At 36.3% G+C, this 19,180-nt stretch overlaps 2 protein-coding genes across 3 annotated transcripts in view; both read left to right on the top strand.

Moving 5' to 3' along the window:
• LOC306873919 (LON peptidase N-terminal domain and RING finger protein 2-like) overlaps nucleotides 1-8,344 on the top strand; it is a 37,904-nt gene extending 29,560 nt beyond the window's left edge. The window contains exons 5-12 of the mRNA XM_079423480.1: nucleotides 102-273; nucleotides 706-808; nucleotides 1,334-1,448; nucleotides 3,119-3,240; nucleotides 3,366-3,524; nucleotides 6,322-6,484; nucleotides 6,645-6,794; nucleotides 7,000-8,344. Of these exons, the coding sequence (XP_079279606.1) occupies nucleotides 102-273; nucleotides 706-808; nucleotides 1,334-1,448; nucleotides 3,119-3,240; nucleotides 3,366-3,524; nucleotides 6,322-6,484; nucleotides 6,645-6,794; nucleotides 7,000-7,158 (1,143 nt within the window). The 3' untranslated portion in view covers nucleotides 7,159-8,344. The remainder of the gene's footprint in view (nucleotides 1-101; nucleotides 274-705; nucleotides 809-1,333; nucleotides 1,449-3,118; nucleotides 3,241-3,365; nucleotides 3,525-6,321; nucleotides 6,485-6,644; nucleotides 6,795-6,999) is intronic.
• Nucleotides 8,345-11,591: 3,247 nt separating this feature from the next.
• LOC306873918 (mitogen-activated protein kinase kinase kinase kinase 4-like) overlaps nucleotides 11,592-19,180 on the top strand; it is an 83,545-nt gene continuing 75,956 nt past the window's right edge. For both annotated transcript variants that reach the window (XM_079423478.1, XM_079423479.1), the window contains exons 1-2: nucleotides 11,592-11,840; nucleotides 12,161-12,226. In XM_079423478.1, the coding sequence (XP_079279604.1) occupies nucleotides 11,784-11,840; nucleotides 12,161-12,226 (123 nt within the window). In that variant the 5' untranslated portion in view covers nucleotides 11,592-11,783. The remainder of the gene's footprint in view (nucleotides 11,841-12,160; nucleotides 12,227-19,180) is intronic.

The following is a 19,180-nucleotide window of genomic DNA, read 5'->3' as shown; positions in this document are numbered from 1 at the left end:
CTTTAAAATTGTTATTTTGCTTTGCAAACCAATTTTAGATTCATAGCATAGATCATAGCACCATCAAATCTAAAACTGTTTTGTGTTTGTGTGTGTGTTAGGAATCAACACACAGTTGCAGCAAGTTCAAAGATGGGAATTCTTCTATTTTACAAAGATCTGAAAACGTAAACTCTGTTGGCCTCTGTTCATTTTTTGTTCAACCGGTCCTAAAAAGGAAATGGACGGAAGATGCTAAGGCCTTTGAGCCACCCAGCAAACAGCTTAAAGAAGGTATGTGGTTTAAAACCATGATGTATTTATTTTGAAAAAAATAAAATACAACCAATATTGTGAAGGATTAATTAATATCTGACTAAGATCTATGGCTGGTTGTACAAACACTATCATTCAATTCAAGTGTGCTTTATTTGCATGACAAAAACTATACATTTGTATTGCCAAAGCAATTGTAGCTGGGCTGCTTACTAACAGTGCATATACGTATTAACAAAGAAAAATAATAATAATATATAAAAGTAATAAGTATAAAAGTGCAAAATGAATTACTAATGTAAGTATATAAACTAGTAATAAAAAAAAAGATAAGGGATTAGATTTACAGAAGCAAAATGTAAAATCACTCATTTTGCAAAACAAAATATCACTCACACTCTCTTTCTCCCCCCCCCCCCCCCTGTTTCTGTTTACTTGCTTCATTCCCAGATAAGGCATCTTCATGTAAAACTCTCCCTACTTTTTCTGGGGGGAGGCAAGTTCAATCACAGCTTTTGGACAGTGCAGACTTTGAATGTTCTCTCTGCATGAGGTGATAATAAATTCTCTCTTTGAAAATAACACTTAAAAGAATAGTTCACTACAGAATTAAAATTTCCTGATAATTTACTCACCCCATGTCATTCAGAATGTTCATTTCTTTCTTTCTTCCGTCAAAAAGAAATTTAAGGTTTTTGAGGAAAACATTCCAGGATTTTTCTACATCAACCAAAGGGTTGAAGGTCAAAATTGCATTTTCAATGCAGCTTCAAAGGGTTCTGATGTAGCGACACGATCTGTCATTTTTGAAAAATAAAATACAAATTTATATATATTTTTTAACCACTAATGCTCGTCTTACACTAGCTCTGAGATGTGCCAAACTGCAATTTGGACCTTCAACCTGTTGGTCGCCATTGAAGAAAAACCTTAATTTCTTTTTGACTGAAAAAAGAAATACATGACTATCTTGGATGACATGGGGGTAAGTAAATTGTCAGGAAATTTTGATTCTGGAGTGAACTAATCCTTTAACTTTGTAGATATCTAAATCCTCCTCACTAATGTATTATTCCAGACTGTTTTATGAGCCTGTCACCACACCCTGTGGACACACATTCTGCCTCAAGTGTTTGGAGCGCTGTTCGGACCACAACCCTAACTGTCCCCTGTGCAAGGAGAACCTCTCCGAGGTAAATATCAATACACTTGCAATATAGTCTACACACAGATATAAGGGCCAATTATCGATCAATTTATCAAATAATTTGTTGAACCATGGGACATTAAAATATATCTCCTGAGTTTTCAAAGAAATCTGTGAAAATGTGAAAGTACAGCCCAGGAAGTTTTTTTTTTGTTGTTTTTTGTTTTTGGTAAGCCTTTCTTTGCAAGCTTTAAAAAAAAAAAAAAGAAAAAAAGAGGTGCACAGATTTAGCTCCCCCTGTGATGTAGAAAAGGGTTCTTATTATAACATTACTGCCCCTTAATCTGCAAGTTTCCACCCATGGTGCCGCCATTGTGTTTTTCGAATGCGACAAAGATATACCAGTTCTAATGCCATGACGAAAGTTCGAGCAAAGCATGCCAACCATTCTGTCTTTGGCTGCACTGACGAGCACAGAACAATTTAGAGTCCTAGCCTCAGGGATAGACGAGAGCAGTGGATTTATTGATTTAATTACTGTATATTACACTGCTGCCACACAAATATAAACATGCGATTTCTTTCCCAGCTGTTTACCTTCAGACAATACTGTTTTTGTAACTCGTGTGTTTTTAACAAACTTGTGTGTATTTGACAGTTTAAGTGCAATAAGACATGAAAGAGAACTTAGTTTAGTACTCGCATGCTATGTGACAGCCGCTTTCTGTGTGCATGCTTTGGATGTGTGTGCTCAGAAAACATATATCGGAAGTTTAAACTAATATGGTTTAAAACGCATGATTTCAGCATGGTAGACATGAAAATCAAAACCAAACAGATGTTTTTAGCACAGTATCTGAGGTTTTAGCTATAAAGCCATAGGCCTATTCTGGAAAAGAGGGGAGGGAGCAGCAGTTTATTTGCATTTAAAGAGGCATGCATGAAAACCGCATGTTTTTGCTTCCACTCAAAATAGGCATTTTCAAAATAATATAATAAATTATATGTGGGGTATTTTGAGCTGAAACTTCAGACACATTTTGGGGACACCTGAGACTTTCCTTACATATAAAAAGTATCATATGTCGTCTTTAAAATTGAAAACACATTTTTCAAGTTTTCTAGACCTGCCTTGAATATATTGCTGTCCAATTAAAAAGATACAATATTATTTGTCTCTTAATACATCAAATAACACCCAGAGACCCCCAGAGTATCACTGTGTGCTTAAGCTGTTGGTGCTTTGACCGTGATAATTGTGGATGTGGTTGTTATATTTTTATATACTTGATATACGTAGATTATTATTTTTAAGGAAAGTCTTTTATCCATTATAGGTTTAAAACCATGTAATTTTGTGTCTGTTGTTGTTTGGGGCAAGCTTGTCCAGCCATGGTGAACTGACATTTGTCCTGGAACTTTGAGTGGATTTTTTTTATTTAATTTTTTTTTATAAAGATGTTGATTCTCATTTAGAAATGTAGATGTTCGTCATGAAATTTATCACACGCCTGCAAATATTGTTGTTTTAACATGTAATAATGTTACTCCATGACCTCTATGCATAACACATTCTCCTCTCCTCAAAGAAATATATGCATAAATGTATCATTTGACTTTTGCAGTTTGAGGAAACTAGCAAAACTGTTTAATTCGATGTTAGGCATTGAGGAGATGCTTTCTCATCTAAAGTGCATACCTCTTTCTTTTCTGCAGTATCTGGCCACTAGAGCGTACAACAAAACTCTTCTAATAGAAAAACTATTGCAGCGCTTCTTTTGTGATGAGCTAGCAGAAAGGCGAAAAGTACATGAAGAAGAGATGAAAGAATTGTCAAAGTAAGTTGGCTATGGATATAATGGTTTTCCTAACTGTTTTCTGGTCGTTATGCTGTCAGTGTGACGTTATTATTGTATCTTGTTCATGTTTACATATCGAAAAATGTTTTATTTTCTTGTTTCAGCTTGAACCAGGAAGTGCCCATCTTTGTTTGCACTATGGCATTTCCTACTATTCCCTGCCCTCTGCATGTTTTTGAGCCTCGATACAGGCTTATGATTCGCAGATCTATGGAAACGGGAACCAAACAGTTTGGCATGTGCATTGCTGATGAACTAAAAGGGTAAGAGGCCTTGAATCAATTTAAACTGTGGGTCTACATCAATTTTCTTAAGGGAAATCTGTTCTGTTTTGATTAATGCAGAGAAGATCTTGATTGGGTTAAAACCAAAACCTTTCACGCCATTCACACAGAATGCAAGTTCTGCACTTTTTCGAGATTGACAACTGTGACTGTTGCACTCACATCTCGCACGAGATGTATACAAAGCCATGTAAAATTAAAAAAAGTTAAACTTTTAGAAAACATTTCTTGAGAATTTGTGGGGTTTTATTCCATTTCATTACGTCTCATATGTTTTTAAATGCAATCTGTGCTTCGGCTTTTTGCATTAAGCTATGCATAAATACCTGTTGCTGTTTTGTTCATAATTCTTAATATATATATGTATGTGTATATATATGTATATGTGTGTTATATGTATGCATAAAATTATTTTTGTCTTAATAGACTGGGTAAAATAAAAAAGTGGTTAAATTTAAACCTTTTTTCCCCCTATAGCTCTGTTTAAAAAAGATTTAAATAAAAAATCAATAATTACTGATACTGAATATGGAACATTATATTGTGATAGATGTTTAACTAAATCACCCAGCCTTATTGACATAGTCTACAATGTTAAAGGGTTAGTTCACCCTGAAATTAAAATTGTCATTAATTACTCACCCTCATGTCGTTCCAAACCCGTAAGACCTTCGTTTATCTTCGGGAACACAAATTGAGATGTTTTTGATGAAATCTGACACTCCATAGACAGCAACACAACTGAAATGTTCCCAGTTCCAGAAATGTAGTAAATACATCAGTAAAACAGTCCATGTGACATCAGTGGCTCAACTTCAGTTTTGCGACGCTACGAGATTACTTTACTTTTTTTTTTTCGCAAAGAAAACAAAAATAACAATTTACTCAACCATTTTTCTCCCTCGAGTTACGTCTTCCGACATTTTGAAGGGTACCTAAGAACGTATTTGACGTAATCGGTGTTTATGTTCTGGGGGAAAGTGTGTGCATAAACGTAATCTGCGTATTAAGCATTGTTTACGCTTGGGGGAAAGCGTGCGTATGCGTTTTGATACTCTCTAAAATGGCAGACGACATAACTCGGGGGAGAAGACTGGTTGAGTAAATTGTTATTTTTGTTTTCTTTGCGCAAAAAAAAAAGTATTCTCGTAGCATCGCAAAACTCAAGTTGAGCCACTGATGTCACATTGACTGTTTTACTGATGTATTTACTACATTCCTGGACCTGGGAACATTTAAGTTGTATTGCTGTCTATGGAGTGTCAAGTGAAAATAGCAGGATTTTGTGCCATGTATACTACTTGTTGCAAATAGTCGCAATTATCTGCACCTCAGTATTGTAGTAGTAAAAAAAAAACTTTGGGCCCAAAGTGTCAATATTTTGTGTGGCCACCATTATTTTCCAGCACTGCCTTAACCCTCTTGGGCATGGAGTTCACCAGAGCTTCACAGGTTGCCACAGGAGTCCTCTTCCACTCCTCCATGACGACATCACAGAGCTGGTGGATGTTAGAGACCTTGCGCTCCTCCACCTTCCGTTTGAGGATGCTCCACAGATGCTCAATAGGGTTTAGGTCTGGAGACATGCTTGGCCAGTCCATTACCTTTACCCTCAGCTTCTTTAGCAAGGCAGTGGTCATCTTGGAAGTGTTTGGGGTCGTTATCATGTTGGAATACTGCCCTGCGGCTCAGTCTCTGCTTCAGTATGTCACAGTACATGTTGGCATTCGTGGTTCCCTCAATGAACTGTAGCTCCCCAGTGCCGGCAGCACTCATGCAGCCCCAGACCATGACACTCCCACCACCATGCTTGTCTGTAGGCAAGACACACTTGTCTTTGTACTCCTCATCTGGTTGCCGCCACACACGCTTGATACCATCTGAACCAAATAAGTTTATCTTGGTCTCATCAGACCTTTCTTGTGCATCATCTTTAGAAGAGGCTTCCTTCTGGGACGACAGCCATGTAGACCAATTTGATGCAGTGTGCGGCGTATGGTCTGAGCACTGACAGGCTGACCCCCAACCCCTTCAACCTCTGCAGCAATGCTGGCAGCACTCATACGTCTATTTCCCAAACACAACCTATGACGCTGAGCACGTGCACTCAACTTCTTTGGTCGACCATGGCGAGGCCTGTTCTGAGTGGAACCTGTCCTGTTGAACCGCGGTATGGTCTTGGCCACCGTGCTGCAGCTCAGTTTCAGGGTCTTGGCAATCTTCTTATAGCCTACGCTATCTTTTATGTAGAGCAACAATTATTTTTTTCAGATCCTCAGTTCTTTGCCATGAGGTGCCATGTTGAACTTCCAGTGACCAGTATGAGAGTGAGAGCGATAACACCAAATTTAACACACCTTCTCCCCATTCACACCTGAGACCTTGTAACACTAACGAATAACATGACACCGGGGAGAGAAAATGGGCTATTTTGCTATGTTACAAATGATTATTAAACATTAAGCACAAACTATGCAAAAGTTTCGAATCCATTCGCATTTTAGCATCTTCAGTGTCTTGGCATTGTTTTGACTGAGTTTGGTGGCAGTCGCATTAATTCTCTAGGAGGAGCATGTAAAAGGTTCAGAGTAGCCGACTTCTTTTGAGCAGAGCATATGACTTGTAGCGCAAAAGTTGTTCATCTTGATGAGTCCTATACGTGTATTGGGTTTAGTGCATATACTTTCACAGCTTTGGGCCCTAATCAGAAAGAAGTGTTAATGAAGTGCATAACATCTTGACATGGAGTTAAATATCTGAGGTGTGTGCTTAACAGGTTTGCAGATCACGGCTGTATGCTGGAGGTGAGGGATGTGAAGTTTTTTCCTGATGGACGCTCTGTGGTGGACACCATAGGCATTGCTCGTTTCAGAGTGCTCAGTCACGGCCAGAGAGATGGATACCACACAGCCAAGATTGAATATTTGGAGGATAAAAAGGTATAGAGATATTTTTGCAGTCTATGTGCACAAAAGTCCCAATACAAAAATGGTATATTTTGTGTGTGTGTGTGTGTGAGAGAGAGCGAGAGAGAGAGATAGAGAAAATAACAAAATCACCAGTCTTCCACACTGACCATATATGTGCATGTGTATTCAGGTTGAAAGAGAGGAGTTGACGGAGCTCCTGAAGTTACATGACTCCGTGTATGATCAGGCCTTGGGCTGGTTCACTTCCCTTAAAGATGATATGAAGAACCAAATCATCAGCCACTTTGGGCAGCTGCCTGTCAAAGATTCTGACCCACAGGTGAATGTTTGGATCAAATCATTCTCACATTTGATCATTGTTCATTGTAATCTTATCTCTAAACTGTCTGCTGCATAGCACACCAGTATTTAATTTTGATTTAAAAATTCTTGTAGGTTGCCTTTATAGGCAGGTTAATTTTGGCAATTTTAAAAATTCAGTGCTAATGTTTGATTGTGGTTTTTTTTTTTTTTTTTTGGCTCAGGATAATCCCAATGGTACTGCATGGTGTTGGTGGCTGTTGGCTGTGCTGCCGCTGGAAAACAAAGCCCAGCTGACCATCCTCGCGATGAACGCTCTTAAGGATCGGCTGATCGCCATCCGCAGGGTCCTCATTTTTGTAACTCGCAAGCGCCCTCGATGATAAATGAGGTCTTGGTCTAAATGAAAACATCAACCCATAGCTTGGGAATGCTGATTCAGGCTGGGGTCACTGAGGTTTCTTCCAGCGGCCATCTTGGTCCGTCATTGCAACACACAACCCTCACCAGTTAGTCACCTGTGACATTGTTCAATGAAAAAAAAAAAAAATGCATCTAAATGTTAATTTAGGCTCATCGATTAGCAGTGGTGAACTAAGTTGTAGTTATGCTATGAGAGAGATCGTCACTAATGGCCTACATTAGGAAGTTCTCATTTAGTTCAGGTGCAGTCAAACCGTTTACCAGTTTAACAGTAGCATCAAACATGAAAACAGTGGGAAGTTTGTTTTTTAAGCATCTTCGGTCCTCTGAAAATAACACCTCTGTTTTGTGCCTAGATAGTGTGTACGACTGACCAAATGCTTCCCATGGGCTTGCAAATATCAAAACTGGCCTTATTGTGTGTTAGTTAAAAAAAAAAATCCATGAGCTTCAGTTTGGAAATGAGCAGTCACCTTATTTCCGTATTGTAAAAGATAATTAAAAGAAACTAATTTTACTTAATTTAGTATTACATGTATTGTAACCCTGCTTTCACTGTATCTTTGTTTCTTATACACATTTAGATGTCTAGTTCATTCACAAACCATAAACTCTGTCAGAAATTACAATGTTCTACTGACAACCATTTAATTTTCCCCAATGGGTTTAAAAGGCCACACACTCCTACCTTGAATACAGCCTTAATGATATTTAGTAACAACAACAGGTGTTTTTATATTTCAAGAGTCTGTTTGTGATTTTTGTCATGAAGTGAATATTAATTGGAAAAAAAAATTTAAACATTCAGAATTAATAAATTGTAAACTGGAGCGAAATTGTGATGTCCTACTATCATGTCCTAAATCATGTTTGAACAAGCACCATTTTTATGCGTGACATGTAATATACATGTAGAGTGTAATGTGTGGATGGGTGGCTTATGTCTATATAATAATCTTTATAGACTATAAGAGGCCTTTGAGCATTCACACTCATTTTCTTCTCATTGTTCTTTTCTCTGTGATGTGCATGTCTTGTGTATGTCCATTATCTACCTTTTCCTGTGCAAATTACTACTTAAATGCTGCATTTTTGATGTGAATTTGTAAATCAATATGAAATAAATCCTATTTTATATTTTAAAGCAAAAAATGTTCTGTTTCTATGTGCCTTTTCAAAGCCATGAATTGAATGAGTCGGAGAAATCTGGGACAGTCATTACAATGTTTGCTAAAGGAAGTAACTTTACGTGCTGTGATGTTACTCGTACATGTCCCTGTCATTTATGTCTTAATAGATTGCATAAATATTACATGAAATGTTAATAATTGAAATCATATTAATTTTCTTTCATTGTTTTCATCTTCATCTTTTATTTCAATTCAATTTTGTCATGAATACTATGGATGGACAGATAGATGGATAGATAGATCAAATTAAGGCAGGCTAGTTGTAAATCCCTCATTGGACAATGTCTAGCTCTAACTTATTTCCATAATGTTAATTTTATTCTCAATGTGTAAACAATTAAGTGCCTGCGCTTGACCAGATCATATTTTTGAAAGTATGCCCTGGTAGACCCTTTTAAAGAAATACTTCAGTACCTTACAACACGGGCATATTTATTTTTTAAGCTACAGGATATATAAACCAGACTGTATACATACATTTAAGATATGTATGCACAACAGATATGAATAACCACTTCACTGAGGTGCGTCAGTGGTTTAAAAAAAAAAAAAAACCTTTATGAATGAATGCTACAGTTCTTCAACCATCAACATGACATAGAAACTCCATGTAGACATGGTTGGCAATAATGCCAACATAAGTTCTTGTGCTCTTGTACCAAGGCAGTAGAGTAGGTTTATATCAACATCTGATAAATAAAGTCTACCATAGCTTACACTTTTCTGATTGGATGGTCTTTTTAACCCTTGTGTTGTGTTCCAGTCATTTTGACCTGGATAGGGTTTTCCTAAAATTGCTAGTTAATGTTATTGCATTGGACTAAGAGGTCCATAATCTCAAATCAATCAATTACAAAAATAAATACAAAATCTTTTTAAAAGGCTAATCATTTTTGACTAGGAAAACCAATTTAGGTAAAGGATTTTCAGCACAGTACAATGGTTTAAGTTTTTAACAGCATGATACTTAATTTTGATTCTCACTTTCTTCCTATTCAAGACAACAGATATGTCTGCATTGACTGACAGCTGTTGACAACAGTGATGTGTTGCCATTTTCAAAAAAGTCCATAACATGGAATTAGTGTCTTACAGTTTTACAGAAATGTGTGTTTGCAGAATGATTCAGAAATGATGCAATAATGAATTTTCATGCTTGTGAATGTTCACATTCAAGTTTTACTCTTTCTTATAAAGGGAGCATTACCAAGAGCTTGTTTCATAAACATTTCCCAAAACAAAACCTTTACGAATTTAATAAATGGGAACGAATGCCTAGGGTTTTAACAGCCATTTAGTTCCCAGCAGTTAATAAACATCTATACTGAGCCAGTATTTGCAATTTTTGAGAAAACAATATGAAGCAAAAATTTCAAAGTATTATTTAAAATAAGAATAAGGACTAAGCCCAACCCAACTCTTGACCTACAGAGCATAAAATGTAGATGGAAAAAGCAGAAATTTCTACTTGTTGTCCATTGCTCTAAAGATTTTAATTTGCCCGATGGCCATCTGGGAACTGGATCAGCATTAATGCTGACTATGCTTACTGGCAAATTGCCTTGCTAAGGGCTCAGCGATCAGCTCAACTGCATAGGAACTGATCAGAAAGAATGAAATGGGTGTGACCTGGAAGGACTCTATACCCCCACTGACTGTGCTGCATTCCACTTCACTTGTAAACATACACTCATGAACTTCCCTAAGCACTTCCCCTCTGGGGACTGCCCACCATTATTTTGAAGTACAATTCACTTCGTCAAATGGAGGAGGAAAAATCATATGGACAGACCCTTAATCCCTCGATTTTGACTGAGGGAGCGAGGCGACTCATTTACTTAACTCCACCCCACACAACTCTAATTTATATGAATTCATTTGAAATGAAACACATAATATGTGCTGCTACTGAAGGGGTGGATTTACAATCCTCTCCTGTTGTATTATGTAAAATCAAAGTGTGTAAGCTAAGCCATCTGGCTAACTGGTATCTTTATGTTATGCTAGTACGTAAGCTAACTACAACAGACAATAATGGCCATTATCAGATAGTTTAAACAACATCATAAAGTGATTGTGTAGGAATTGTGGGACTAGATGTCTCATGACAGCTGGTTGACTCATTCACAGCAAAGGGCAGGGCAAGCCAAGCAAACAAACCCTAGTAAGGATTTCTTAGAAGAGTCACAGCTTTATTCAAGTCTATCAACCAGTAAAAAGATGATGTTAACACTAATAATTAAAATTAAGCTATGCAACATTCTAAGTCAACAAGATATAAAACAGCCACTTTTGCAGTTACCTAAACATTTTTCAAATCTAACTTTTGAGTCATTTTGAAGGCTGCACCCTCCGTAGGTTGCATTTGTTGGCCACATATGGGTGTCTCAAAAATGTAATCATTATTAAACTGTCTGTTATTCCTTGTGAGGCATTTTTTATCATGATTTCTTCCTTACTTTGGAAAGTAATGGTTACTTTTCTGAAATGATACTGCCTCAGTGATGTATGAGCATTCTTCAGATACCAAATACAGTCATTGTCTGTAACATTATTTCAAGAACAGAAAACTGATTACCCTACATATATTCTCAACAATCTTGTAATATTTAGTTAAATTATTATTAAATTAGTATTTGGTTCATTATTGTTATTAACATTTTAACAAAGTGAAAAAAAAGAAAGAAAAAAAAACAGTTTTAAATAATATCGTTTGTGTGTACTTTGTGTAACTAGTCGATTTCTAGGGAGGACCCGATTTCTCACGACACCGACTTCCTGTGTTTAGCTCTAGAAAGTAAGATTCACTTTAGTGAATCAATGAATCGGTTCGTTCTTGTGACGTTTAAAAAAACGGTTCACAAACTGACCCACCTATTCTTTTGAGCTATCAAAAGTGAGAGCCTATAGCATTTTACTTTCATTTTGTTGTTACGGTTGAGTCCAAGGCTGTGTTGTTTATTTTTTAGACACCATTGTTAACAACTGTTTGCAGTATTGATCCCATTATTATTAATAAAGGCCTACGCATCAGTAATGTTGAATATGAACACTATTAATTTAAATTATTAATATAAAGAATATGGTTCCACGTTACAGTTTGACTACAAAACAAATTAATGTAAGCTAGATTTCAATGGGGATGATTTAGAAACGGCTTGCGATCGGTTCCACCGAGTCCTAAAAAAAGAACCGTTTAAAATGATTCACTGGCGAATCGGACATTTCTGCAGGGTATAGCTACTGCTCCAATCCCGTTCAATTCAACATGAATTAACAGTCCTGCGCTAGAGAAATGTTGCTATAGTAAACCAAACGGTTACAGCTGTTACGGCACACAGCGTGAAGAGTGGGAGTGAAGAGTATTTTTACAGCAAATATTACACAAATGAAAGATGGCGAACGACTCTCCAGCGAAAAGTCTAGTAGACATAGACCTTTCTTCACTACGGGTGAGTAGCCTGTACCGACTACATTAGCTTGTTTTCATTGTCTTTTGCTGTAGATACCGATGATTTCAGAATCCACGAACGTATCGTAATCTCTGTTTAAACGAGAGAAAGTGTTAAAACCATAATATTCATTTACGTTATGTGGAATGGCCATCGTTTAAGAGTTTCGATCTTTTCTTTGTTTGAACTCCACTAGCATAACGTTACGTGTTATATACATAGTATGGAGAGCTTTATTTGTTAAATCCATTGTTTGTTTTGTTTTAATTTACATTGACATAGTTTCGCAGTTTTTATTCTTACCTTTTGTTTTACTCTAGGACCCAGCCGGGATTTTTGAACTGGTCGAAGTGGTTGGAAATGGTACATATGGTCAAGTGTATAAGGTTGGTTTTTAAATCTAACTTCAAGATAATTTTTTTTAAAAGGTGTTATTATATCGAAAAGGAACGATAAAATGTGTTCTTCAAAGCTAAGGGCTGGGTTAAGAACATAGTATGGAGTGGTATTGAGCACACTTGTGGAAGCTGTAACGACTTTGTCCATGATTTTGCTTTGTAGTTGTGTTTGGGATCGGAGGGTTTCAGGGTCCACACGGGTCTTTAAAAAAAATCTTCAATTTCGTTTCAAATAAAAATAACTTAAAGTAATAAGAGTCTTCAGTAACATAAATGGTATAAGTTCCAAAAATCATAAAGAGATCTAATTTCGGGGCTGAAAAACAGGAATCGTGATATGGCCTAATATGATTTAAACTTCAAAAGGCTATGATTGAACAATTTAATATAAATACTACTTGTTTAAATTCAAAACGCTGCACTGTTGCAAGTTCTACGACAGGGGTGTCCAAACTAGATCCTGGAGGGCTGGTGTCCTGCAGAGTTTAGCTCCAACTTGCCTCGACACACCTGCCTGGAAGTTTCTAGTATGCCTGGTAAGACTTTGATTAGCTAGTTCAGGTGTGTTTAATTAGAGTTGGAGCTAAACTCTGCAGGGCAGTGGCCCACCAGGACCGAGTTTGGACACCCCTGTTCTATGGTATCGTGGTAGTCTCACATAGCCAGGCTGAAGGTCTGGAATCTATGGTAGCTTTCATTGGCCAAGGCCCGCCCACACTGAAAAACATAATATGCTAGATCTACTTAAAAATATAGTGCATCATTTTTGCATCCCTCTTCTTAAGTAAATTTCACATGGAATTTTAAGCAGTTACCTAAAAATCTTTAGTTGACAATGCTTAAATATTTGAGTATCCCAATGAACGGTTTTGCTCAAATTTATTAGCTGGTGTAACAATATTTTAAGTAGATTTTACTAATAAATTTAAGTTATTTCTTTACTTGTTTACCCCATTATACAATGTAAGCTCATTTAGATTGATAATTTGAATTTTTTGTATTTTAAAATATCTAGGTGTAATGCTCAATACTTAAAATTAGTTATACATTATAATGAGTGGAAGACATAACAGACAACTGGTGAATATTAAATGACTTATTTATTTTCTTTCTTTTTTTTTAACAAATGCAACTTAAAAATCTCTTAAACTATTTTTGAAAATGAACAACAGTAAACATTCTGTAACAAATAACATCAAAATGCTTTTTTTACTATTTGTGGTGTTGTATGTTTGTGTGTGTGTGTGGTATAGAGTGGAGTATGTTGTTTACAAAACGTTTGTGGTGTGTGCTTGTGTGTTTGAGTGTAGTGAAGTGCTGAGTATGTAATGTGTGCTGTTGTATGCTTGTGTGAGTTTTGCAATGTTCTGTGGCATTAACAAGACACAAGTATTAAAAAAAAAATTCAACATCTTGTTATTCAAAGTTACCCCCTGTTTACACTGCACATGTTTGCGACGCGTTATGGCTCTGACAAGGTTTTGTTCCGTCCTCCACAACAAGGTTATTTTCATAACGAAAACTAAAACTAAGATGAAAACGATTGATGAAAAAACAATTTCATAAACTGAAATAAAATAAAAATATCAAAATATTTGAAAAACTAAAACGAAACTAAACTAACAATAGTTATTGAAAAACTAACTGAAATAAAATAATTAACAAAAATAAATAATCGTTTCTCGTAATCATTAAGTTCTCACCCCTTGGCTGAAAAATATATGATCTGTGTGGCGGTTTAGGGAAATACCTGTAAATGGCGCATCTCTGACGCAAAGCGGTTTAAAGCAGAGTCCTGCACGGGTCCTGTTTGGTAAACGTGCAACAGCAGTACTTAACAGAACACCCGACCCATTATCCGACAGCATCACTATATATATATTTCTGTAGCCTACCAGACCAGAACCGTTTGACATAAAGACCGAGAGTCGCGACCTGAACCGGACCCGCATTAATCTACAACATCAGGAAGGCAAACTTATTTATTTTCTCATCTAACACAAGCAATCAAACCAACATTAGGCAAGCTGGTGCTTTGAAGAAAAACAGACACGCAAAAAAGATGAGAACGCACCTTTCTGTAAACAATACAAAACTTGCCCTAGCATCTTGTAATCACTGCCAAACTTTAGATCAAATAAATATGCATAGGCTAAATCACATCATACACGCGCTTATAATTCTTCATAAATAAAGAAAATAACACATTCAAATGTGAGCCTTTAAATAGGCCTACGATTGCTGTTATTATTGAATTTCATTAGTCCCAGTTATGATTTATGCACGGATGTTCAAGGAAAAGTGCGCAAGACAAGACAGTTATAATATCATGATTATGGTTAAATAAGAAAAAAAAAAAAGACATATAGCCAAATTAGGCTATGTTTATTTTCATATTAAATATCTCAACACACCATTAGATTTGATATTAAGCGCAACTTGTGTAGATTTATGTAGTAAAAAGGCTTACTTCCTTTGGTGTATATTTGTATACTTTTACCGTCTCTCAATCTCAGCATGGGTTAATTTTGTCGCTAAACGTTTGCCTCACTAAGGTTAAATTATGCTAAGTCTTTCTTTGGCCTTCGCTCTGGAAGTGATCTGTTGAATCTGATAAGATTTCCACTTACTATAAAAGTAATTTCAAAGCAAACAACACAATTTACCATATTCACTCACCTGGTAATGTGCAATCAGATTGTCAATGTTCTCTGATAGGAAGACAGTCAAGCTGTGATCCTGAGTAAAAGCAGAAATAGAATATTAATATTAATTCATATTAATATTAAAAATAAAATAAAATGCATGACAGTGAATATCTAAGATTTAAATGCTAAACTAAGTAAGCAGGATTTTCAGTAAACAGTAAACTTCAGTAGACTTTACTGTATGAATTCAATACACTGATTCAAATCAAAGTTAATCAGTCAGGAGCAGTGAGGGATTGATTTTTAATTTTTCCTGTCTTGTTGATTAACATTAATAAAATTGCACGGATTTAATGTACTTACACATGTCCAGTTTTCTGTTTACATTCACTTAGGACGTAAATGTTTATGTAAACCTTGAGTGTATTCGACAGTTTAAGAGCAAATAGCAATGAAGATATTTTGAAGAATGTGGGTAACCAAGCAGTTGCTGGTCCCCAGTGACTTCGTTTTTTTTTCTTCCTACTATCAAGTCAATATTATTTGTATAGCGCTTTTAACAATGCAAATTGTTTCAAAGCAGCTTTACATCGACTTGATATAAAGCTGGGTGGCTTTATATCAGCTTTACAGTATTTAGACTAAATAGTTTGTCGAAATAGTGTCATTCTCCTCTGGCCAGACACAATCAGCAGTTTAAATCTAGGCTAAAGTCACTGGGGACCATGCAACAACTGTCTGGTTACCCACATTCTTCAAAATATCTTCTTTTGTGTTCAGCACAAGAATAAAAATGAATACAGGTTTGGTACAACATGACAGTGAGTAAATAATGACACAATTTTAGTTTTGGAGTGAACTGTCCCTTTAATGACAATCGGCAGCATGTTTAGTTCAACAACACAAATGTTACTGCGCATGCACGCATTTGTGGCCCTAACTTAACTTTTGGTAGACTTTCAAATAGAATCAATAACAACATCTAAATCCCTCTAGAGTAGATTATTTTTGATAAGCAAAATATGTTTTCTGCGTAAATCAGACGGACTTGAAAATTCAAATTCATTCTCTGCCAGCAGGAGGTGCTTTAAAGCGGGAGAAATGGGTTTCCCCGGTAAAAGCTGTACACAAAGCAGCGCTGAGCTTACAAACGTTGCTTTATCAGGCATATAACATGCAAGATGAAATGATAGGACATCAAAATTTTTCTAAAGACAGTCTTCCTTCAGAAATACAGTTATATTAAAAACACCCGTGCCTCGTTTTGATTTTTAAACGTGCAGTACGTGCTCATGTTTATTCAACAAAGCCTTTTGGTAAATCGGTCAGTTTTGATATCATGGTGGGTCGCCACAAATAAATAAATGTATGGGATACACATCCCACAGTACAACAACCTGAGCCCAACTTCAGTCTACTCATTACTTTAACTGTCTTTGCAGCTGGCTCCACTTGCCAGACCGATAAACAAACAAGTTACCTTCGGGCCAGGCGCGTGCGCCCGATGAACCCGTCTATAAAGGCTAATGTTTTTGTGTTTAAAGAGCAGAGAAGAGTCTTAGCATTTGCTGTCTCGTTATAGCCAATACACTTTTGTACGTTTTAAATATCCTGTGCATAGCGGTTCGTTTTTTTATATTGTGAGATTTTGGCCAAATGTATTAAAAAATAAGAGAAACTGAGTGCCCATATCGCTACAATAAACTTTATAACCTGCAAACTGATTAAAACGTGATTCTGTTAATTTACTGCCTCAGATGCGGCCGTTCTAGTGATGGACAAAACTAGTGGTCGACCTATATTGTTTTTTTTGACTGCCGATGCTTTTAAAGTTTGTCGATCGCGCATCTCCAGTGAAGCTGAACTCTCCTCCTGTCCACTTTCAATTCACACGGACCGAAAGTCACGCAGAGAACACGCGATCATGCAGGATACAAATGCACACTTTATAAGATCTCACACCTAGATCCGACTAAGTTTGCAAGATTTGTGAAATTAAATGTTCATAAGTCATTCAAAGATTTGTTTAAATGATATTAGGGATGCATCGATCCGATACTCAGTATCGGCTCCGATACAGCCATTTTCTGCGGACCAGGTATCGGTCAGACGAGACCGATCCAAATCCGATATTGTGCATGTACTCTTCTGTGTTATTGTTGAGCCCCACGAAAGGCACAAAAACATTATAAAGCACTATAAAGTTTTCGTGCACTATATTTCAAATGTTCTGAAGCTGTTCCATAGTTTAATCTGAGGTACAGATGAATATTTAAGTCGTTAAATTCAAGTTCAGGTAAACTCTTCTCTCCGCTGCGGCTGTCTGTAATCCTCCATTCAGCATTCAAACTGTGTCTCTCGTTCGGTTACTACAGTCAAACTCTCTTCAAGAGCGCACAATAACAGGTTTAAAACTGTTAAAAGAAAAGGATCAATAACCTAACGCACAGATTTAAAACACTACGCATCAGTATCTTTTCCCTTTGTACTTTGAACTTTTCTGTGTGGACTCGGAGGGCTGCGCTGCGACTCCGTGTTGCTTCAAGCGCATCATTCTGCTCATGGGATGCGCATAAGCGTTTTGTGCTGCTCTGTATTGGAGCCTTTCGTTTTATAAAACTTTTGCGCAATGAGAGATTATTAATAGTCTTTCTTGTTCTGTCCTATCTATTATATGTTGCTGCCTTCATTACTGTGCTATAGATTTAAAAGAAATGTCTTTTAATTTTATAGTATATATTTATATATAAATGTATTTGCTTGTTTTTTCATGAATGTATTTTACAATACAAAGAGCAATGTGTACCATTTTACCAGATTTAGTCATACACTTAACTTTTATTTGTAAATAAAAATGTTTCACTAGGTTTTATAAAATTGTGCACCCATGATTTTTCTAGAGTATGTTTTGCTGCTGAATTATTCACTAACCTAGTTTGTAATAGTATTTTTGTCATAGATTAATATATTTAACTTATGGCAAAATTAGGTAATTCTGTATGTTGTCTGAGTATTGGCATCCTTGAGATCCTCTGAGGGGTTGGCATCATCTATTCTCAGGTGTTTGGTCATCTCAGATCATTTGAGGGTTGGATCCAGACTGAAGCTTCAGTAATTCCTAGTTACCACTGGATGTTAATACAAATACATTAACAAATAGAGACATAATTAGCATAGCTGCTGTTCCATCTAAGCAAAAATGATTTGTTCAACCCAAGCTAAAGAATAATAATGTACATTTGATCAGATATAACCGCAGTACAAGATTATAAGATGCATTATGTGAATGCTTGGCTAAAGAAATGTGTCTTTAATCTAGATTTAAACAGAGAGAGTGTGTCTGAACCTCAAACGTTATCAGGAAGGCTATTCGAGAGTTTGGGAGCCAAATGTGAAAAAGCTCTACCTCCTTTAGTGGACTTTGCTTATCCTAGGCGCTACCAAAAGTCCAGAGTTTTGCGACCTTAGGGAGTGGGTTGGATTGTAGCGTGGTAGAAGATTAGTTAGGTTCACAGGAGGTAAACCATTTAGGGCCTTATAGGCAAGTAATAGTATTTTGTAACTGATACGGAACTTAATAGGTAGCCAGTGCAGAGACTGTAAAATTGGGGTAATATGATCATATTTTCTTGACCTGGTAAGGACTCTAGCCGCTGCATTTTGGACTACTTGTAGTTTGTTTATTGAAAATGCAGGACAACCAGCTAGCAGTGCATTACAATAGTCCAGTCTAGAGGTCATGAATGCATGAATTAGCTTTTCTGCATCAGAAACAGGTAACATGTTTCGTAGCTTGGCAATGTTTCTAAGATGGAAGAATATTGTTTTTGTAACATGGGAATTTGGAAATATGATTTTCAAAAGACAAGTTGCTGTCTAATATAACACCCAGATTTGTGACTGTAGAGGAAGTAAAAGTAGTTGCAAAGAAGAGACTAAAAATGAATTTATGTAGATTTTGGTGAGCTTAATAGGTATGTTTACACTATGAATATACTATATGCTAACTGATCAAATTGAATGCCTTGTTGCTTGATTATTTTTTTTATTGACTTTGTACCTTAAAATATTTTTTTTTTTCAGTTATTCTTTAAAAAGGTTGCTTAAAATAAACAAGAATTTTTAATAAAACATGATGTGAGCTTATTGGGAACAGGGGTGTGCTTAAAGGGTACAAAAATGTACCCATTAAGCACAGCCAGACTTTTTGTATTTAATGATGTACATCTTAATTGAAATCCTCTTGTCATTTAAAATAGGAATGCACAATATTGTATTTTTGCCGATATCCGAT

The sequence above is a fragment of the Barbus barbus genome (genome assembly GCF_936440315.1).
Source record: "Barbus barbus genome assembly, chromosome: 8".
Taxonomy (NCBI): Eukaryota; Metazoa; Chordata; class Actinopteri; order Cypriniformes; family Cyprinidae; genus Barbus; species Barbus barbus.
Note: the sequence above shows the minus strand (reverse complement) of the source record. Positions and strands in the feature narration are given on the sequence as shown.